Source organism: Leptinotarsa decemlineata, unplaced genomic scaffold, assembly GCF_025532065.1.
Source record: "Leptinotarsa decemlineata unplaced genomic scaffold, Ldec_3_MD MMD2_tig00026328_RagTag_RagTag, whole genome shotgun sequence".
Lineage (NCBI taxonomy): Eukaryota > Metazoa > Arthropoda > Insecta > Coleoptera > Chrysomelidae > Leptinotarsa > Leptinotarsa decemlineata.
In genome coordinates, this window is record NW_027412688.1 from 15474084 (window position 1) to 15498501 (window position 24418).

Genomic DNA, 24418 nt, shown 5'->3' on the forward strand with positions numbered 1-24418 from the left:
TATATATATATATATATATATATATATATATATATATATATATATATATATATATATATATATATATATAGATATATATATATATATATATATATATATATATATATATACAAAAGTTATTTTTAAGTGGTTATTTCTCTATGGGCTATAAAAACACTATTTTCTGCTATTCAAGCTTACGGAATTTATCCTTTTCTTTATCAAGAATATCTGCAAAAAATATGATGCCATTATATAATAATGAAAATATTACAAAAGACTCACTAAGGTTACCTTAAAATATAAATTGGCATATAAATCCAAACATAGAAAAGCCGAAAAGTCAAATGCAAATGTGACGTTGAAAATTTTGTCACAGCAACAGAGAAAATTGCTCCCTCCTCACTTCGGTTCGAGGTCACCAAAAACTTTGTGAATTTATGAATGAAAGTAATGGGAGTGGACTTACTGGTTCATTTTTACTATGACCTAGCCAACGTTGTTCTAAAAGAAATATTGACCGATGATGCCGCTAGCCGAAAACTCACACCAAACAGCGACTTTTTTGGGATGCATTTGACCGACTTTGATGTTATGTCGATTGTTATCCTGGGTAAATTGAATTTTGTACGGGTGTAGGCCCAAGTCACGATGAAAAATTCGCTAAGTTGTGGTCTGCGAAAGGCCGTGTTTTTTTAGCGACGCGAAATCGACTCTCAGATTCTCCTGTACACTTTCACAGACAGCGGCGATGTTTTTGGCGGATTTTGCGTTTCGTCGACATATGGGTGTTGGTCGATCGTTTACCAAACCATTGGATTCAAAATGATCCACCACATTGCGAATAGTCCTCTTGGCAGCACGATTACGGCAACCCTAAAAGGGGAGAAGCGCGCGGTACGTTGTCCGGACAGAACACTTATTTTGATAAAACAATTTCATGTTTTGCACGTGTTCTTGAATGCTATATCCGTTCATGTTGATTTGGCAAAACAGACTGAACAACTGACAACTAATTTGACAGATTGATAAACGGAGCTTCAACAAGATGGCCGTTATCAATTGTCAATGTTCGGAAGTAACTGTTGAAATATCCTATAGTACAAAACGAGCTGTCAGAAAATTAATCACAACTATGGAGAAAATTCAATATGAATCTAAGAACTATAAAGTAGTGGAAAGGCCACGAATTTTCACCGAAATTAATTCAATGTAATTTCGTTGAATTCTTGTGAATTGGAACTTGGAATATTTGAATCATTCAAAGAACCGTTCGATAAGAGTTAGGGCAAGCGCACACTACAGACTTTTTATCGGCCGATAGTTTGGTTGGATGCTTATTAGTATAGAATCGTAATGTGAGTCCGCACATCTAAGCGATTCCAGTCGGCCGACTGAATAATCACAAAAAAGTTGCATAGGCTTCCAAATTCTGATTCAATTACGAAGTTGGACAACTATCGGCCGAGTTTTAATCAGACTGTGTGTTTATGGGAGTGCGCAGACTCGCCAACTAAACAGTCGGTGCTTGCAAACTCCCCACTCTACATTCCATTGCTGATATCTGATATCAAATATTATCTAGTACCCACTTTATCTTTGAATATATTTGCATTTTCATTGCATATATTTTTTTTTCATAATTATGTCGAATATTGCCGAATGTTCAATAGAAAATTAAATTGCAGAAGTTGTGCGCACAGGTATTGTGCGTCTTCAATTTGTATCTTGCTTCATAATTAATGGTCCGACTAGTTTTACAAGTTCATTGAAGATGGTTATGCTCAATCTATAGTAAGCGAATAACATTTTTGAATATTCCAGCAGCTTAGGATGGAGCGTGTAGAACATTCCGGTTTCTTTTGCTTGTTTTCTTCATATTTCTTCTTCGTGCAACGATAAATAATTGCAATAATAGCTTTCATCGATAACATTCTTCAATACTTTCAATACAACGTGTCAAAATATTATATACATCAACAACGGTTCAGACTTTTCAGTTGGTGGTCTGCGCACCCGCACCGAACCGAACAGTTTTGTTTGAGTAGTGTGCCCCCACCCAATGCAAAACCAGACTAACCTATTGGCCGATAAAAAGTCTGTAGTGTGCGCTTGCCTTAAACAAACCATTTTAGATGGTGGATCCGTAATGTAATGCATTCCAAACGTCATCCCTGGTAGAATTATTTACGTTAAGATTTTGGGAATCGAATATATTTGAACCTTGTACTCCTGTAGAAGATACGCTTATCCTAAGCCACTATTTACATATGTAAAACCCGCCACAAATGTGTGAAATAAGGTTGTTATCACGGGAACCGATGCTGGCTGTGGTGTTGGATGGAAATGTACGAGATTAAATGGACGCGAGAAAGGACCACTTACACTAATTGTTGGCTGTAATCCTTCCATTTGACGGTGGAGACACGCTTTGAAAAACGGTGATAATTCGGTTGAGTGTGAGGTTTTCTAATGAACTAGAGATGAATTTTATCTTTATTTGATATCAACAGACTTTCTGTAGACAATTCTTACCAATAAGGAACAATTATGTCACCCATTGATTGGTGTTTTAAGATTGTTTCTTTCGAAATGAAGGGTTGAAAGATGAAAATTGTGGGTTCAAGGCCAAAATTATTTGAACATTTTCACATATAATGATGGAGAATACCGAAAAATATCTAATGTACGCTTATATCTCCTTATGTTATGGATTTGGTCGATACCAGATTGAAATACATAACGAATTCAAGGAACATTCTATTGTGAAATTTCCACAAAACAGTTCACGAAACCGCAACACGTATTTCGCTATACAGTAACTTCCTTAGGCATGTTCATACTATGAACACGCCTATCACTCGGAAATTTATATCCTTCATTTATTTTATTCACTCTCATAGATGAAGAATGTACGAAATGTTTTCTCTGAGAATTACAAAATAATGATTATAATTGTAAAATGAATCGATGTTGATTTCAACTTCATACTGAATATTTCAACTGTTGTCATTTGAAGCATCCACCCTGAAAAATATTGTATTTATTGTTCAATACAGAGTGGTTTACAAAAAAAATATTTTTTCGAATAAATTTACCAATTTCACTTCAACAAATCTTTTGCTTCATCGAGAAAGGTAACTGAGAGATATATACACAATACTTCCCACAAAATTGTCCACAAAAATTTGGCCGTTCAACACTTATGAATTCTCAACATGTCACAGTGAAGGTTATTCGTGTAATTTTGTAAAAATTTCGGCATCTTAATTGTTCATTCATATTCTGGAGTTTCTACATGAAATTATTGAAGACGGTCATGAAAAATATGAGTTTATGAGATATATATGACTTTTCAAAAAACTTGGCTTTTTTGTAGACTAGGGTGAATTGTAACAAAAAATATGACTCAGTATGCTGCAAAAAATTATGGGAGCAATCATGATCTGTGGTGCAGGGTCATATTTTTCATTATTACGAGTTTTCAGTAGAAACTCGGGATTGAGGTCAAAATTTCGAGTTTGAAAATATTGCATATTTCCTTTACATGTTTTCGAAATAAGTCGAAATAATTTCACCTACAAATTCGTTGTAAAAATATCAATAAAACTTGACCGTGGAATTGAGATACATAGTTTCGAACTGTTTGATTTTATAGGTGTGAAAACTCATGGCGTTGACGATTGGTCTTACCAACTTGCCAGGTTTATGAATTTTAGGCAGCCAGTATAGTTCAGGAACTCTAAGGATTAGAAACCTACAGTCTTCTATTCGAAGCCGGTGGAATCAAATTATTCTGATTGTATTTTTCACTTCTTGAACTATCTAAGGTAATGAGTTCTTTCATGTTTTATAATTAAATCATCAATTAAATTATCAGTTCTCTCTTAGTAATGTGACTTGCCCAATGTCACAACCTTATTGTCTTCGTCCTCTTCCAGGACTGCTATTGATGAAAAGAAGTACCAACTCTCTTTTGCTTCTCATTTCCTCTTTCCTCTTTTATTTCTAGAAAACAAGGGAGAAAGAAAAAAAAAGGAATCAAATGAAAATGTTGCCAGAATTCACTTCAATTATTCTACTAATCTAAATGCTTAAAATCATGATAAAACATAACTACTGTATTCACTTTACGTCGAGTGAGTTTTGTTCATTTGATTAAGTATTATTATTCATTCAAAATGAGTTAAAAGCATATCGTCCTGGAGTAGAAAACTTTAATGGATGAATTTCTTTGGGCTTTCCGAGGTTAGACACTGAGGAATTCACGTCAAGTTGGACACCTCATTGTCCAAAACCTTTCTGCGGAAACTAGCACACAAATATTTTCAAGTAGTAGTTCGGCCAAACACAAAAAAGCAACTTCTTTTGGAAGTTATTCATCCTATCCAACAAATACTAATTGAAAATATTGTAATTCATCTGTTCTAGTAATAATGCTCTAACCATTCTGTGATATATTTGAAATGCTTTTATTGTTATTGAGAAAGAAACTTTCAAATATACCTAATTTATGTTTCCTTTCATTTGTTTATTATCCTATTCATTCAACCTTTCCAAATACTTTTGAAAATAACGACACAGCAATTCAGGTCAAATCACATTGGAATATTTTGACAATTCAAAGAATATATCTTTGAAAAAAAAATTGTAGACTATCAATTTATTTTTGAAAATAGTTCAGTAAGTGAACAGGAATGACAGTCATGATATTATTCTCTTGTTCTTGAAGGTTTTTATCTGAATGAAATAGCAATACAACTGAAATCATTATAACTGAAACAATCACCAAAAACAAACGAATATTAGAGAAGATCAGATTATGGAAGAACATTCTTATCAATATGCTACTCCTTCATAGCTTCTTTCCCATCTCTATCAGTTATATTTAGTTGAAAATGCTCCATTCGTTTTCATCCAGTCTTACATAAAGAAATCAATGTAATGATCTCCCACCCATACAATATACCAAGGAACTTACTCAATTACTACCAGTTGAATTAGTGACAGAATTCATTTTTGTCAGTTTGTGATAGAAGTCGTTCAAGAAAATTGTTTTATATTAAACTATATACAACTAACAAAATCTGCATGGAACAGTATTGTTTCCAGTTTGACAACAGTTTTTACAGACAGCTAGAGGACACGGCAACGGAATACACAATTTTTTCTGCAGTTCATGTTGATGAGCAGAGCAAAAGAGAAGTTACACTACTTTTCACAGACTTGAATACGATATGAATGTGGTGTATTTGCGATTATTGTCACAAAGGTATCTGAAGTAGATGACTATTTTTCAACTCCTAACAGCAGATACGCAAATATAAGGATGATACATGAAACCGATAACAGCGTCTTGGATGTCTTAGTGATTAAAAGTGAACAGGGTCTAGAATTTGATGTCTCTAAGAAGAATACCAGTACTTACAGATATATTCCTGATATTTCATACCATTGTTCACAACACAAAATAGCTTGATCGAATTTTCTAATCCACAGGCATGCCACGTTTCTGTTGGTGAAGAAATATACGATATTGACAAAAATGTTATCAGAGACATTGCTGAAAGCAATAGTTATCCTTCCGATATAGTGGATGAGTTGATTAGGAAATCCAAATTCATGGAGAATCTTCATGAATTTTCAACTCTTCAAGAAGACACGGATTCAAAGTTCGTGTCTCTTCCAAACTGAAGAACATGAAAGGATTGGATCGCATTTTTTTTAAGGTTAAGGTTGCGATAGCCTTCAAAATTGCTTGCTCATTTCAACGAATGTTGGGCAACTTCAGAATTAGAGTTATTAAATTATATCGGTTAGATTAGACGTGAAATTGGAACACGTTCCAAAGCACGTTTATATTTTGGAAACCAGAAAAGTCTATTGTCGCTCAATACGCTTTGCGCTTTGGAGAACGGTCAAAATATAAAATTATTGAGATCGATGTATGATACAAGACTTTTGTATACTTTCAACTGTCTGAACTGTCGCATGAGAACTATAAACAATGACCAGAAGTCCCATTCCAAACAGCGCATTGTTCAACTTCATATTAAACAATGTGTTTGTTCAACAGGACCTTGCACGAAAAAATGTTCTGCCAATTTCTATCCAAAATTAGTGACCTGTGCCTAAAAGTTGACTTTCACAAAGCCTTTGACAGAGTCAACCACGGCCTACTTATATCTGAAATTCAAGCGCTTGGTATAGGCGGGAATATTTTGCAAGTAATCAATAGCTTCTCAACTGGTGAAACTCTGTCTGTAAAATACGGAGATACAACATCTACGCTCATTCAGGTTCCATTAGGGGTACCACAGGGACCCCATATGGGCCCACTGCTGTTCAACTTGTGTGAATCAGATATTGAGTTTATTTTCAAATATTCAGAATTTCTTATGTTTGCGGATTATCTCAAACTTTATCGAGCTATTACTTTCTGGGAAGATGCTGATTTAGTTTAGAAAGATGTCGAAGCTTTTTCCATGAGGTGGAAAACATCGATCGTTCGCTAAAATTATAAGTACAATATTCTTTGAATGTAGATTGAATAATATAGCTCTTGATAGAGAAACATTTACTCGCGATCTGGGAGTTAAATTTGATAGAGAAATTAATTTCAATCTTCAAGTTTCAGAAATTGTGGCAAAAATTCTCAGAATGCTAGGTTTTGTCTTGATAATTTCTACTGATTTTTCAATTAAAACAAAAATGTACTTTAAATTGTGCTTTCGTAAGATCCATTCTTGAATATTGTTCGGTTATGTGGGACCCATACTATAATGTAAATATCGATTCGATTGAGAATTTTCAAAAGGAATTCTCAAAAAATTGTGCGTTTCACTTTGGTTTTCAACGAAATGAATATAAGTACAGTCAACTCTCTAAGTTAACCAACCAAATCTTTGGAAGATACGATAATTTCTATGAACTTGAGTTTCTTCTTCAAAATAATAAATAGTGGGATAAACTGTCCAGAAGTATTTCACACAATAACTTTTCATATCAAACAAAAAGATACGAGAAATTGTGACATTTAACATATATATTTTTTTCATACCAATTACGCTTTGAACAGTCCGATTCCTCGTATTCTGAAGCTGAGAAATCAATATCATAATAACTTAGATCTGTTTAATTTGTCACTTCAGGTCTTTAAAAAAAATCAATCGAAAAGTCTATGGCGTATCCCAAGCCCTTTTTTACCTTACCATTTTCTTTGTAAGTACCAGATTTGTTTCATCCTTTAGTAATGTAGTCACTAGACATAAGGATTCATTAATATTTTGTATTACACACTTGGCTAAATGATTTGTAAAATTTTAAATTCTGATGTAGACATCAAAAATGAGCATTCAAAAACACTTTTAGGAAAGTGTGAAAAACTACAAAGTTAATTGGCTTTGCCGTTGAATAAATAAATAAAAGTACCGTATTAGATATGAATACTTGTAGGTCAGGTTTAGACATACGTATTAGTATACTTAATCTCTTGAACGTGGTTGGTGAAATGCAAATAGTGTTTCAGTTCTGGTGTAGTGTTTCAGTTCTGAAGTTTGAAAATAGTGCTTGTTTTGGTAATTTTCTACGGCAGAGGTACAAGTTTTACCTTTCAATAACGATGACAACAATACTAAATGTCGAATATTAGAGATCAACTTGATTCTGTATGATGATTGAAGAATATGATTTGAAATCAAAATAGAAATATTATTATGAAATACCAAAGAAAACAAGTTCATGAGTGAAAAAATTCTGAAATCGACCCTTTATGAAGAATATACAGGGTGTAACTAAATAAGTGTAAACCATTTAAGGAGGTGATTCCTCATCGGAAAAAAATAGATCTTTCATATAAAGAAATTTCATTGGAGCATCCCTTGTTAAGATAGAGCCCCTTGAAGGGAGTACATAAAATTTGTACAACAATTTTTTTCACAAGCACTAAAAAGTTACAATATTGTACCACCAAAGGGACACTTAACCAGAAAATTATTTGGTTTACCCCATGGTTGGAGGGGTGGAAAACGCAACCCCTAAAATTTATTTCCAATGTAATTTTTTGTCATATTATTTGTTCACCATTTAAAATTTATTTCAGATAGCCTGTTTCATTCTGAACAAAAAATTTCTCCAGGGTTCTTTGCCAAAAATAAACCAGTTCGCAGCAAAAAATTATTTTAGGAACAACTACACAGATACATCGTCATAAATGCGAAAATACGAAACTAATCTATCTAGTACGTCGCTATTAGCGATAGTGACAATTAAAATGGTATGACAGTGTCAGTTTGTGAATTTTCGAAATTGAACTAATACTAATTGTGTGTTGAAGTTCTGTTCTTAATTTTTTACTTTAGTGATTCACTTGTTATTAGGATGGCATACACAAATGGGGAAATGGCTGATATGCATTACATTTACGGTCTGTCGCAGGGGAATGGGTTAGAAGCTTCTAGAAGATATTCTGAAATGTATCCTCAACGGCAGCATCCTTCACATATAATATTTGCTCGACTTTATTAACGATTACGAGAATATGGTTCATTCGATAAAAGAACGCAGGAGTGCTTGAGGAAGCAGTTCTCAATTTGATTGAAGAATATTGCTTTCCAGCTAAATGTTGATCATATGATGGTATTTCGAATTTTAAAGGAACAACTCTTATACCCTTACCATCTGCAACGAGTACAGGCACTGTTACCGCGAGACTTTCCGAACCGTCTTGAATTTTGCAATTGGATGCTGGAAATGATTAGAAATTGTGACTTTCAGAAGACGATAGGATTCACAGACGAATGTAGTTTTTTTCGGGACAAGATTATTAATTTTCATAATTACCACATATGGGCTGATGAAAACCCTCACGCTTTTGTCGCAACTAACCATCAAGAACAGTTTTCTCTTAACGAGTGGCTCGGAGTTATTGGAGATGATTCAATTGGGCCTCATTTTCTACCTCCTCGATTAAATGGTGAGGCATACTTTCAATTTTTAAGAGAAGTGCATCCAGTACTGCTAGAGGAAGTTCCTTTGGGCGTCAGAAGGGATATGTTTTTATGCAAGATTGGGCTTCCGCCCATTTTAGTCAAGTAGCACGTCAGCATTTAACTGAAACATATGCAAATCAGTGGATAGGTCGAGGATGACCACAGAACTGGCCCTCTCGATCCCCGGATCTCAATGGGGCCATTTGCAGCATTTGGTTTATCGTACTCATGTTCGCGATGTAAAGGACTTGAGAAACCGCATCATCGATGCGTGTAGGGTAATCAGAGAGACTCCAGGAATATTTGAGCGAATACGTGGCTCATGCGCCGACATCTAGACGTATGCGTAATTTCTGAAGGTAGACATATTGAACATTTACTATGATTTCTACATGTTGTGTGTTTTATTATTAATGAATTAATTTTGATTATTACCCTTCAATCGTTTGATGCAGGTACTAACTACAAAATAACAATACATCTAGTTCGCATTTATGACGATGTATCTCTGTAGTTGTTAATTTTTAACAACTACAGTTCGCAGTAAAATAATTTTTTACTGCGAACTGGTTTATTTTGGGCAAAAAATCCAAGAGACATTTTTTGTTCAGAATGAAACAGGCTATCGAAAATGAATTTTTAGATGACAAACAAATAATTAGACAAAAAGTTACATTGGAAATAAATTTTAGGAGTTGCGTTTTCCACCCCTTACAACCATGGGGTAAACCAAATAAATAACTGGCTAAGTGTCTTTTTGGTAATACAAAACGTCAGGTTAATTTCGAAATTGTAACTTTTTTTGTGCTTGTGAAAAAAATTTGTACACAGATTTTATGTACCCCCTTTAAGGGGTTGTATCTTAACGGTTGTATCTTAACAAGGGATGCTCCAATGAAGTTTCTTTATATAAAAGATCCTATCTTTTTTTCGATGAGGAATCACCTCTTTGAATGTTTTACACTAATTCAGTTACACCCTATATAGATATCTTCATAGGGTAGAGGGAAATAAATTGAGAGAACGCACTGTATGTTACATTTTAATTCAATCTGTTTGAACTCAGACGTGTCTAGGTGTTTTATCCTACATTGATATATTGGAAGATGAACTGTTTTCGATGGTACTCCCAGAATATTCACATACAGTTTTTGAAAATCCGATTGATATATATCTGAGGATTATGATAAAGTTCCTTCGTTAATTAGTAATAGTAAATATCGATATTCAAGAACGTTCTCTTCAAAATCATGTAAAGGTGAGAAACAATTATTATGAACGAAATAATTTTTCCTCAACATAATTTTACAACAATAAAAAAATACAATGACAGTCATAGTCTATGTGGTGAAAATTGTTCTTCCAGGTTCTCTCAGAAAGAAGCATATAAAACAACAACAAAGACAAATATGATTGTTTTCGTGAGTCTTTTCACTGTTTGTAGAAATATAGGTATTGCACGAAAATTTATTTGTTCATAACCGGTAGTTAGCAAATGCGTCTTCAGGTGAAAAGCTATAAAAAATGGAATATCCTATATATCCTATGTTTTTATATTCAAGTAAAACTTTTTCCTGAAACTTTCACAGGACAGTTCACAAATTCCCTCAAGGTGTTTCGATATACAATAGCTTCCGCAAGTGTATTGAAGTATAAAAATGCTTGAAGAAGCTATTGTATAGTGAAACACGTGTTACAGTTTCGTAAACTGTCCAGTGAATATCTCATAATGAAGAGTTACTTCAATACAATATTGATTTTCATCAAGTAATGGCCGATTCCATCGCATTCATTCATGATTTTTCGAAAAATGTAATCGCAAAAATCATATTCATGCAGTGTTTCATGATGGAAAATGAAATAATTAGGATATTTGGAAAACTAATTTCATATCTCGATTCAAGTTTTTTATTTTTTCATGATTTTTTCACTGTGAATTTGAAAATGTCCGAAAATAGGACGAAACAGCAGTAACGTTAGTTACAAGTAAAAGTGGTAAAAAACATAAGGAGCTTTATTCCTCGTTTTTCAAGAAATAATTAAAGAATTAAAAAAATATCTCAATTTTCAAATTAAAAGATTTCCTAAGTCAACAAAAGTGTAACTAGTACAAATATTACATGAAAATTGTTTCTGCAAAGTATTATTTTTCATTTACACATGCAAAAGTAGTAGAGGTAAAATCTTAAAATAGGGACTTGTTGCTTGGACTAAGTCTGACAAATGCTCAAGTAACCAATCATAGTCATACCAGAGATTTGAATATGAGGAATAAATGAAACTCATTTTGATTCTGGATCGTATCAAAATCTCTACCAATATTTTCTACATCCTCTTTCATAAACACCGTATTGCCATAATTAAACTGCCAACACTAAACTGACAAATACTGATAAACTGAATCTCATTTCAACTTCGGATTAAACTCATGCAGAATACAAGAAGGCCACTTACAGTGAACGTTGACCATAATCCTCTTGCTTACGGTCGGGGGTACGCCGTTTGATGCGATGCACATATAAGCTCCCATTTCAGTTCGAGATATCTTCCACAATTTCAACACTTCGCCTTGATATGAGGACACTGAAACATAAACAAGATTCCCATGAATATTTAGAAGACACTCCAGTTGGATGTAGGAACACGTAAATGACAAGATGTGACATGTAGTGAAATAGCATATTATATAACGGTTATTCTGGTAATAATGGAATTTCATCGCACCCGCACGAATTTGTAATCGGCGCTTATAACTACTGGATACGTAACCAGTTCATTACGGAAATTTTAAGATTCAATTAAAATGTTGTTTATGAATAGAGAGAGAGTGATAGAGAGAGAGAATATTTAAAAAAAGAGAATTGAAACTTTCTATCTTTTTTATCACTTTTATTTGTCACTAACGTTACTCCCGTATCGTTTCGTTAAATAATAATAAAGTTTATTGTATGAGTTTGAGAATGTCCATATAGGACGAAACTGCAGTAACGTTAGTTACAATTAAAAGTGGTAAAAAACATAGAAATTTTCATTTCTCCTTTCAACAAGTTTTCCTTTATTTTCAGTATTTTAATAATAACATTTGATAGCAGGCTGTGCTATCATCTTCATGACTCTTCTCAAACTGAACATTTTATCTTCTTGTTTGTTCTTTTATACAGTTAGAATGCCTCAGTATAGGTATTTGTCCTCTCCCTTCATCCGGATTTATCTTTAAATTTGCCTTTACTTGGGTTACATTAGGTAATATCTTACACATACACATTCCTAGAAAAAGTGAACCCAAAGAAACATCAACACAAGATTTGCCTGTACCAAGTACAGGCAAATCTGAAGAGACATCCGGATGAGAGGAAAGAACAAATACCTGCACTGAGGCGTTCTAACCCTATAAAAGAACAAACAAGAAGATAAAACGTTCAGTTTCAGTAGAGCCAATATAATGATAGCACAGCCTGCCATCAAAAGCGCTCGCATATAATAATTATAAGTTATTAAAGCTTTAAATCCTTCAATGTCAATGTATACCAAGTATAATATAATATATATATATATAAAGTGGATAATCTTAGCGACTGGAGAAATGTATGGTAAAATGGATTAACAGGGTCTCGCAGTCAAAAAGTCAAAAATCGATTATATATATATATATATATATATATATATATATATATATATATATATATATATATATATATATATATATATATATATTTTTCTTAATGATGCAACTATTTTTTCTTCATTTTTAGTATTTCAATATTAAATGTAAGTCACAAAAAGGATTTGAAGCTTTATAACTTCTATTTAGTTATGTGCGAGCGCTTTCGACAGCTGCTCGTACTGTCATCATCTAGGCTGAGTAGAGCCTAAACTGGTTTTGATCTTCCTCTTTGAGTGATCGAAACACGTGTCGAGGTGTTGAAAATAACGATTTGGTGTTGGGAAAAAACTCCAGTGATATTAATTCCATATTCTAGTGATAGGTTAATGATGTGATGCAGTAGATATGATAACTCATGAGCACATTTTTTAGGAACTTGTTTGAAATCTCATCATAACCACTTACACCCGACTTTTATAGTGGTTTGATCACATCAATAATGTCATAGTCACTAATGGGATACATAAAAAAGGAGTTTTGGCAGATGGAAACATTATTTTCCATAAATTTAATGTCCATCTCATCATGACACTTCATAGGGGAAAAAAGGGCATTGAAATTATTAGCCATCTCGATTTTTGATATCTCAACATTATCATCATTCATTTCAATATTATTGTTTCGTTTGTTATTTTTCCTGAGATGGTTAATCATCTGCCACCATCAGATACCTTACATATATATCGTAATGCCATCTTCTGTGAAATGAAAATGCTATTGAACCCTTGCACATGCCCGCACATGCTCCAGAAACCAATGACGTATCTGAGGTGGGACTCTATGAGAGCGTGATACATTATTTCAGCTGTTTCTGCACCAATCTCGCTTGAAGCCATTTTTACGAAATAACACCTCGATGTCAGTTTTTTACTAAGAATCAAGATGAGATCATCAAATTTCAGCTCGTTGCCAAGAAATATTGTGTGGTAATGGCAATGACTTAATAGTTATACCTGTCATGTCACACTTGAACGTGAGTAATTTGGTCTCATTGATATTCAAGGCAATCGACTTACTGTCGCACCATTCCTTCATCTTCACTAAGTAATTCTGGATTGTTCCCTTCAATGTTGAAAAATCTTTTCCGTACCACATCATCAGCAAAAAGGGTGAACTTGCCTCGAACATTAAGATGGGCCAGTTCATTCAAGAATAACAAAAAGAGTACTGGTCCCAAAACTAACCCCTGTGGAATGCCGCAATTAATGTACTCGCATTCCAATGTTGTCCGATGAACACTTTTCGTGTGCGGTGGGACTGAAATCAATTGAGGGCATATCCTCTGAATCCGTAATATTATAGTTTTCGCAGATATATTTTGTGATACACGCAGTCGAAGGCTTTTGTTGAGTCACAGAACCCTTCTGGGACTATACTTCAATCGTTTTTTCGACCATATAGGTGTTCGAAAAGTTCAAAAATTGCATCATTGGTACTTCTATTGCTTCGAAAACCGAATTGGTTTTGATTAAATAGGTTGTGTTGTTCCATGAAGGCCATGAAGCGAATCTTTGAAAGTTTTTCGATTATTTTCGAAAGGGTCGTTAGCAATGATATTGGGCGATAATTTGATTGTTGGTCAATTTTTCCTCCTGTTTATAAAGGAATTACCATGGCTGAGGCAATTCGAAATGCAGTTGGCTAGTGTTGTCCTTCTCGATCATCAAAGTAAAAGGATGTTCATATTGTTCATCATATATATTATCGTCCCAACAGAGAAAAAAAAATATGAAGTGATAATCTTGCAATGAAATATCGAATATATTCTGGGAGACTGAATAAAGTAACATTCATTCTCTGGAAGAACTTTTTTGTGTATGAGTAAATGTTTTTTTTTTAAATATGAACACAGTTTGACCAATAGAGAATCTGCTTGAGTGTAATAGAGAGCAAGTTACTGACTAATTGAACTTGTCGGTGGTTTATATTATGCAGTACCTTTTCAGGGTTAACTTTTCAATTCGCCCTCTACTACAATTTTGCAGATTATATAGTGATTCAGCTTTATTTGTTTTTTATACTGTGGAAGATTGAATACTCAAAAATCAGCAGAACATTACATTCATAATATAATTTCAACTAAGAATATTTTGAAATGGAGAAAAATCTAAAACTGATTACATCGATCGATCAAATGAGAATACAGAGAAAAAAATGCGATATTAAATAAAGTGAAATAGATAAAATTTCAAACATGCGTTATCTATTCAGTAGCTCAACAAGCGCTCAAGAGAAATCCTGATTTCGAGTGAAATCTATATATATTATAATGGAAAATGGGAAATGAAACACAAGACTTCCCAGTGAACTCAATTTTGCCCTAGACGTGGTGAACTTGAACTCTTTAGTAACCTTTTTGAAATCTATTCATATATTACATAAAATATAATTATACCTAATTGTTCCTCCGCTAATAACCTTTCGCGGTTGATGCGGATATTTTTGAAATAAAAAAAAGGTATACCTGACCAGTAGATAAGGCAATATTGTATGATTGATTTAGGACAATTAAGACTCAGCAGTGCATGGTATAAATAAGGACAACATTGTAAGTATAGAATTAGTTTAATCTTCCTCTTGAAAATGATCACGTGATTGAAACACGTGTCGATGCGTTGAAAATGACTAGACAAAAGGTTCCAAACAGTGCATCACAAGTACATTCAATAACATTCAAGAGCACGCTCAGTATTTCAGCGATACACTATGTATGCTTCAAGCATATCATATTTTTCTAAATGAGTGAAAACCAGTTGTTTGATTAGGATGAACTGACACGAAAATCAACAAGTTGAGTGAGAGATTTCATGAAGGTCAAAATCACAAATTTTATTGAACTCATCGTTTCGCAATGCCTTCTGAAATAGGTAGTAGAATACGTTATTCAAGTACTTTCATAAAAGTTGGAAGAGGCGCATAACTCCGTTAGTATCAAATATTACTGGAGTTTTTTCCTAACACCAAATCGTTATTTTTACACCTCGACACGTGTTTCGATCACCAAATGATCATCTTCAAGAGGAAGGTAAAACTAATAACTACTCAAAACTAAAGCTACTTATACTAATAAGGTACATCAAACAGGTAGGTAATCAGTAATACCACCCATACAAGTGTACCACCCTAAATTAATTTTACAATTGGCCTTTCTATTATTTACAATATGTCCTTAGTATTAGTTTGAGTATGAGATTCAAGAAACTATCAAGTTGAAAAGAAAGTTGGTATTTGATTGAGGAAGGAATACACAGTATCTCATTTGAAAAAAATAGTTTTAGAAATTAATCTAAAACGCAATTATCTGTTAGCACCACGGTAATCTGCGGAAATAAACTACTATAGTTCTTCAGTTTAACCTGTAACCGAACTCGTATCTTCACACTGTATGTGGTGTAATTGACCACAGTAAATGACATATCATGCAGTTGATTCAAAACAAGCACGTTTCCAAACACCAAACTGTAACAGTCTTCTCGGCCTGCATTTCACCTACCAAGCATCGAGAGAGTGATGCAGTCTTGGAGTTTGGGATCAAAATCATTCTGCACCAGAGGTTACAGTTCTACCTTCCAGCGTGGTGTCAAAGTTGGTTAAATAGAAGGAAATGAAAAAACTGAAACTCCTCACTCGTTATTAAGATTTCTGATTATGAGATTCATTTTCTATTAGCGACCTGTAAGTGACAACTCACCTGAGCATAAATTAAGAATTCAATCCCAAATTCCATTTGAGTTACCGTGATTCAATGAAATTGATGCAGAAACAACTACCCATAAAATACAGTTCACGATTCCATTAGTAACATGCACTGATTCATGTATGGTTTGCTTTGATGCAAAATTCACCTGTACTGTATCCTCCATTCATTAGGCTCCTAACACAACCTAGAATCCAATGAATATTTGATTCGGAAGTACATTTCGAATGTGGTCCGTCCTAGAGACATACATAAACTCCTTCAGAGATCTGGCTGATTGCTGCTTCAGTTATTCATCCGAGTAATTCGAAGACGAAACGGAATAAAACATTGATATACCCTGCCACTTCAGAATTCCAACACAACTTTCAATGATGAATCTAGTTTATGCGATGTTACTTTGTTGTTGGTTCCGTACTTGGGGTGTGAATTCAGTTTCATTGTTAAATGACACAGAGTGGTGTCAAAGTACCTACCATTGAGTTGATCGAAAAAAACGTTTCAGTTCAAATCAAGGTGATATTCATCATCTCACTTATTAAAGAACGAAAAACTATGTGAATGATTTCGCAATGTACCTTGTATTTCGCAATTGTATGTATTTGAAACTGTACTTGAATTACATTTAAACCCTTTAAAACTTTTCTACTGCGCTCTGATAGATACAAGGAACCATATTAGACCAGTGCTGAAGCCCTAAAGAAAGATGAAAAGTGAGAAAAAAATAGAATGAAAAGTATCGTGAATTCTTTATTAGATGCTGAAAATTTGTCAAATTTAGCCAATATTTTTCATAAAAATATGTAAATATAGAAGATATCGCAAAAAATGGATTTCAATTATTTAAATCTATGAGTGTAAAAATGTTAATACGAGGGTTGCCTTTTATATTTCGGGATAAGAGAACGAAAACAAATAATAATCATCGGAAGTCACTTTATTGTTTTTCAAAATATTCCCCATGGATATCTATACACTTTTGCATGCGTTTCATATCGAAGCACTTTTGCCACTCTGAGGTATCTCCAAAACATGCATTTTGAATGCAACAACCGCTTCTTCAGGTATCGAAGAACGGTGACCTCTCAGTTTATTTTTTACGTGTGAGAATAAGAAGAAGTCATTTGGTGCCAAGTCAGTACTATACGGCGGATGACTCATCAAATCGATGTTTTGGATGCTCAAAAATGCAGTTGTTTGAGAGCTCGCATTGTCGTGATAAAAAGTGATCTGTCTTCGGCGGTTGGTTTTCTAATTTCTTGGAAGAAAACTGGCAAACAAATTATTGTTCACCACTCTGAATTAACTGTTCTGCGCTGTTCTAGTGGTCGCCAGTTTTTCTGAAAAAGCAGGCGACCATTTGCTTGGAGGTGCTTCGTGCACCTCCAAGCAAACTCCAATCCAACTTTCGTTGGATTTGACTCTTCTTGAAACACCGATACAGTCGACTGTTGTTTACTTTTGGGCTCATACGCGTAAATACACGATTCATCACCTGTCACGATGTCATAGACGTGTTTCGAAGTACCGCGATAGTATTTTTAGAGCATTTCCTTCGAACAGTCGACACGAGCTTTTTTTTGAGCAATTGACAAAGTGTGTGGGATCAAACGCGAACAAATTTTTTTACAGTCAAATGTTTATGCAATATTGAATGTATGCTGGTCCCACTAATGCCTAAGGTTGTCAGAATCTCACGATAGGTCACATGATGATCTTGCAATATCAGATCGCGCACAGCATCAATGGTTTTCGAAACAACAATTGATTTTGGACGACCTTTACGAAATTCGTCTTGCAGTGAACTACGACCACGATTGAATTCACCATATCATCGATAAACATCTGTCCTTGATGGAGCTTCATCGCCAAAAATTGAATTATGTTCATCAGTGCACTGTTGCTGAGTTATTCCACGTCAAAAGTTGTGAAAAATAATCGCACGAAAATTTTCATGATTCAATTACATTTTTGGGCCGAAATGCATCTTCTAAGTTACTGTGAACAACACAAATAGCGCGCGTATGTCAAAACTCAAGCTCAAAAATGTCCAACTTCACGATATAGAGCTGTCAGTTGCCAGATTGCAACACTAGGGTTGCCAAATCCCGAAATATAAAAGGCATCCTATCGTATAACACTGAATCAATTCAGATTTTGAAAATATCAATTGGCAAAAATTAAATCATCTTCCATATTGGCGAATCTCCCACCCACAGAAGGTGAAGCAGAACAACATTGTTACACGGCTGGGCTGGGTAACGAACTCACAGCAACAGATTGGGGCAGGAATCGACATCAACGTGGCATTATGCTCAAATTTACAGAAAATTAATTAATTTCGGAAATATTGCTCAAAACTATTTGATGCAGTTGTTGAACTAGATATAACAGTTTTATATGTGACTGCTGAAAACATGGTTTAAAATGTACAAATTTATGCTCAAATCGTCATGTCTCTGAAAAATTCTCTAATGTGGAAAAAAGCTTAGGAATAAAGATTGAAAGCAATATCTGAAATCAAGATGGTGATGGTTTCGAAAATTTCGAAGATCTACTGGAATCAGGAAGGTTTGTTCAGTCTAACGACGAAGGTATGCCATCAATGAGGCAACAACTAATGTATTAAAATATATTATAATGAATGGATATCATTGAAAAATATCTGAATTCGAGAGTACGGTTAACAGGTAACTATATATTACGAGATTATATGACAAAAATGTAATTAGAATCTGACAAACTAGCGTTTTTAGGAAAATAATTGTAAATTCGCATTTTTAGATGAAATTCCCTTAAAATCTTCGGGAGTTTTTGACTTTCTACTACTCCATCTTGATACAAAATAAAAAGATGAGGGAATCTATCAAAGAAAGGAAGGAAGTAATCAATTTGAAAATGAGCAACTCTATACATGAATGTGTAGATCAGACACAAACTGAAAGAAAGTCCTCCTGAAACAGCTACTTTCATATGAACATTGAATTACATGGAAGAAAAAATTCTTTCGAAACAAATATTTCTATATGAACACTGAATTATACAGAAGATACTTTTCTCTACTCAGTTTGTATTTCAAATATTCGTTGTGGAATAAAAATCAGATATCATTCACATGAGTTCTACTTTGAATGAATGGTAATATATTGTACTTACATGGGACACTGTCACCCTCACTGGTAGACACCGATGTTTCGCCTTAAGACACTTGCCCTAAGGCTCTTCAGTACCAAATTGGATAACATTATAGAAAATACACACACTTCATTCATGAATTACGATTTTTAATGTCACGGAATAAGCTTGATCTGCTTATGTCATCGATGACATAGTAATGACATTTATTCACCTATTTGATTCAATTCCAGCCAAGAGGAATCTTATTTGAATTGGAGGGGTTATATTTTTAGGAGTGAATAATTTTTGGGAAAGAAAGTTTTTGGCTTTCTACTACTCCATCTTGGTACAAAAAAAGGGGTGCGGGAATCTTTCAAAGAAAGGAAGGAAATAATCAATTTGAAAATAAGTAACTCTTTACATGGATGTGTAGATCATGCAAAGAAGTAACTTTCAGACACAAACTGAAAGAAATATGAATATATTCATAATTCAATGCATAAATTCACCTCTCAATATGAAACACTTCATCATCGTGAATTCATATCAAGTATTTCAGTAGATCGAGACATTGAAATATTCTAACACTTCACGTGGATAGGAAATTACTCGCTATTTCTTCAACGGTTTCATATACCTGTCTTGAGGGATAATAGAAAACTTTACAAATTTAGTCTTTTTTATATCCCCTTATCTGTAATGGGCTTTCCTCGGGACGCAGCTTTGAAAAACATACACATCAATAACGTGATAGTTGGAAATCTGAATGACCATCTGCATGCTAAGATGAAGTCACAGTCTCTTTCACAGGCACCTTCAGATTCGATAACGGTGGAAGCTATCAGCGAACGTCCATTGATCTCTCGAGAAAGCAATATACTTAGGGTCGGTCCGTAGCAGCACAATAATAGGTATTGTAAGATTCACAAACGATCGTTCTATATTCCCTAAGGCACAATTTTTATAGTGTTACGAGGGGTTCTTCGAGTTCAGTCCATATATAAAAGAAATGGTATGAGTTTTTGGATTTATGTTGATGAAATATTGGAGATGATGAATCGGGAAAGACTCAATAACTAATGAATTCGTCTAGGGTTTTATCAATATATTTATATCACAAAACCTCAAAATTCTATCAAAGAATTTTCATGTTTCAACAATAACTTTTATTTACCAAAACCCTTTTTATCTATTGATGGTTGCTCGATTGGCATTGTTCAAAAGTAATAAAGTTTCAGCTTCAGAAACTGAGATATCCATCTGAGAAATTTTTTAGGTGGAGTGGTATTCGTAAAGATTATTTCCTGAAATATCACCGGGAAATTTCAACAAAACAAATGTTTCAAAGTACAATGTTCGAATATATGCATAGGGTATGTGAATTACTAGAATCGTAATTGTCAACAATAGTCGATCTACTTGACGCAGCAAGATGCATCTCCAATACGTCGCGTATTCTTTTCGACTCAAGTTTCCATAATGATTTTGAGATTCCTGGATACCATATAAAATATTGGTTAATAGTGACAGTGATCGAAATTATGGGAATGATGCATAACTAGGATTCGAGGGTCACGTATAATCCAAAACCATCGCACCTAGATGTTAATTTCATACATAATTTTGTGGCTGTCAGTTTTATCGCTGTCAGTTTCATTACTGTTGGAAAAAAGTATTCTGACACTGTAAAACTCTGTTTTGGTGATGTTGTTTCGAATAAAATAATCCATAGAATCAACCCCGATGACACAGTCTATGTGTGAGTAATTGAACAAATGGGAGAAAAAGTTAAAATACACCTTTATTTACTTGGTGGAGTTAAGCATAGTTAATTTTCTACTCAACCAAGAGCAATTAACAGGCCAACGTGTTTGATAATTATCTTATCATGAGAGGATAGAATTATTGAATTGAAAACAAAAGTTCAAACATATTGAACAAACAATATGAAAAAAGCAAGAACGTTTCACGAGTTTATTTGCTTCACTGTTACTCAAGTTATGGGGGATGAGTAATTTCATCTAGATTTTTCATTCATAGAATCGCTAAGTATTATATAAATTATTTTTTACTTCGAGCTTCCATGTTTCAATGTGAACTGAGTCTTGGTTTTTCACTTCAGTCTCTTCAATTGATTTCCCAAATTTGTCACTTCATCTTGTCCCTCACGATGAACTCATATGGACTCTTCATTGAGACTCTGTTCATTCGGCTTTCCACTCCAGTATATTTCTCTTTCAATCAGTCGTAATGTGGAAGCTTTTTTTCTTGGGAATGCACAGACTTTCTTCTCCTTCAGAAAAACTCTTGTAGGCCCTCTCTTCAAGTTGCAAAGGTCGCAGTGTTCATACCACTTTTCCAGGTCATAGCGATTGTTGATCTAGAAGTGGAACTCGTTTCAAGGTTCAATTGATACCAACATTTTTTTCACTCGATCCGTAGTTTCTATCGTGTGCTCTCAGAACGACTAGCTAATGCTTTTCCGTTGTTGTCGCTGGGCTGTTCAGTTGCGATGCAATAGGTCATGGCGAAAGATTAGGTCATCCCAGTGTGCCAGCTTCAAACCACCATCATGACATCATAGGATTTCTGTTTAGTTTCCAGCTCACCTTATATCCATGAAACTATCCACTATGCATTAGGTCTTATATTTGCGGTATGAATCGATTGCCTGTTTCCTATTTTTTCACAGTTGCAGCGTTTGCACTGATTATTCCTTAACCAGATTCAATTCTAAAACTCATCGATCCAAGTACGCATAGATTTTGTTATTCATTTTCCATTAGAGAACTTTGTAATTTTTATGGTGTCAATGATCTTCGCTCCGATCCTCTCGGTGGGCTGTAGTGCCTTGATTTGCGATCTTTATAATGCTCGTGTTTGAATTCACCTATTCTTCACAATTATAACAGAGCCTTCTTTCCAGAAAACTTTTTTTTTACACTGATGAGCTTAGTCTACAGATGAAATCCTGAAGTTTATTGATTTCGGCAACTTTCCATGATAATGATTAAATGACTCTCCCCCTATTCATTTCATTCAAGACCCGTTTGGCTACATACATCAGTTGGTACATCAAACTATTCTACAATGTTTTCAAAATAACAATAGGCAATTACAAAACTCTATTACCTGAAAATGTTGACTTTCTACGGAAAGTCGCCCTTTTCGTATTCGCTTTATGTCTTTTCGGAACGTTTTTGAAAGCTTCATATTCCAGTTTTCAATCATTATGAAAAACTAACCGAACTCCAAAATATGCGCAATGAAGGTCTGTACGCCAATTCATTCTACAAATTCTTCCAGAGCTTGGAGATAGGTCAGGATCGAGTCAATGAATATTTCGATATCTGCTCCATACTCTGCCAGGTGGTTGTCGAAATTTGTTCTGAAGATGGCATTGGTATACTCGCTTTGAATATTGCTGCTCGTATCGCATTTCTAGTGCTCTAGTGAAAATAATTCTCGTAAATACTGATTTCAGATATTTCTCAATACTGTTGAAAGTCATTTGATGAGGTTCTATAACAGGAAAAAACAATATTCAGAATGTATCTGATCAAATATTTCAATCGAAAAGAACATTGGACTCTTGAACAAAGTAAATTGGAGAAAAATTCTGATTGAATATATGTAAGTGGGATAATTCCTATTCAGCCTCAGATGTCTTTGAAGTTGAAAGAAAATTTTGTGAATACTCTCATACGTAAATACATTTTTGTCTACATATTTTTATGAAAATCAGATTTTTCATGAATGGATGGATTCATAGATTGATTACAAGACAAGCTCACAATTTCCATATTTCATACTGTCAATACAATATTGTGACAACTCGCAATTTTTATTGGGAATAATCGATTATTATAAGTTTCTAAAATGTTTGAGATAATTATAAGACATCTAGTGAGCCTATTTGATCGAGCAATGTTTTTTGTTACACAGGGATTTTCAGTTGACATCTGGTCCTTTTTCAATATTTCATGTGTTAGAGGAAGCAATGAAATCTCACTTCATGTCTTCATGAAAACATCATCTATGGCATCGACATACAACTTAATCCACCATTATCAAAGATTAACGATAAACTCCAAGGTAGTTAGTTGTATATCCAACCTTCTACATAGACCGCTGAATGATTTTTTTCATTATATACTACTGCATCTTACCGTAAGGCAACTAGATGAAACTAGAGCTTGAAAAACAAAGCATTTATGGATACTGCTGTTTTGGCTGCGGGATCTTTTCCATCTAGTTGCCTCGCAGTGAAAGTGGCACTGAAATACAGCGAATACGAATCCGTTTCGGCAGTCTATTTCGGAGCTGGGCTTTGCAACGGGCCTCTTTGAGAAACCCGATTATTTCTCCTTCCTTCTTCTTTTTCATCTCTTCTGACAACTATTTTGAAACTGGCCACCTTTCAGCCACAAATTGAAAACTATTACTATATTTTCGAAAATTCTAGCCATGTGAAGGATCTTCAAACTCCTTTTGTGGTTATCGGGTTATTGTGTTCAGGCTATCGAAAACCCTTGCGTGAGGATTCGAAGCGCAATAGGGCTGGAGTATTCGAGTTGGAGGGTTGTGGGTACTCATTCTTCCGACTAATCACACTCAAACGTTGAAGCATTTGGCATAAATAAAAATTTCAATTCACCACGATAATTCTTGCACACATTCATCAGTTACTTCTTGATGCCACTAATATTTCTAAAATAATTTGTAATATTAAAACAAATGCAATGGGATATGATTTAGTGAATATAAAACTCATAAAAATGTGCTGTCCACATATAATTCTTTATGTAACACATATCGTCAATTTTTGTTTGAATAATAATATTTTTCTCATGGTATGGAAGAAAGCAATTGTAAAAGTTGTTCCAATAATAAACAAATACCTATGCACCATTAGTTTATTACCAACTTTGTCAAAAATTCTTGAAAGAGCTATTGAAGTTCAGTTGAAAG

The 24418-nt window shown here is 34.2% G+C and overlaps 1 protein-coding gene across 2 annotated transcripts in view; it reads right to left on the reverse strand.

Annotated features, from left to right (window-relative positions):
• LOC111505269 (lachesin) overlaps positions 1-24418 on the reverse strand; it is a 624335-nt gene that overhangs the window by 72373 nt on the left and 527544 nt on the right. For both annotated transcript variants that reach the window (XM_074181993.1, XM_074181992.1), the window contains exon 6: positions 11424-11552. In XM_074181993.1, coding sequence (XP_074038094.1) covers positions 11424-11552 — 129 coding nt within the window. The remainder of the gene's footprint in view (positions 1-11423; positions 11553-24418) is intronic.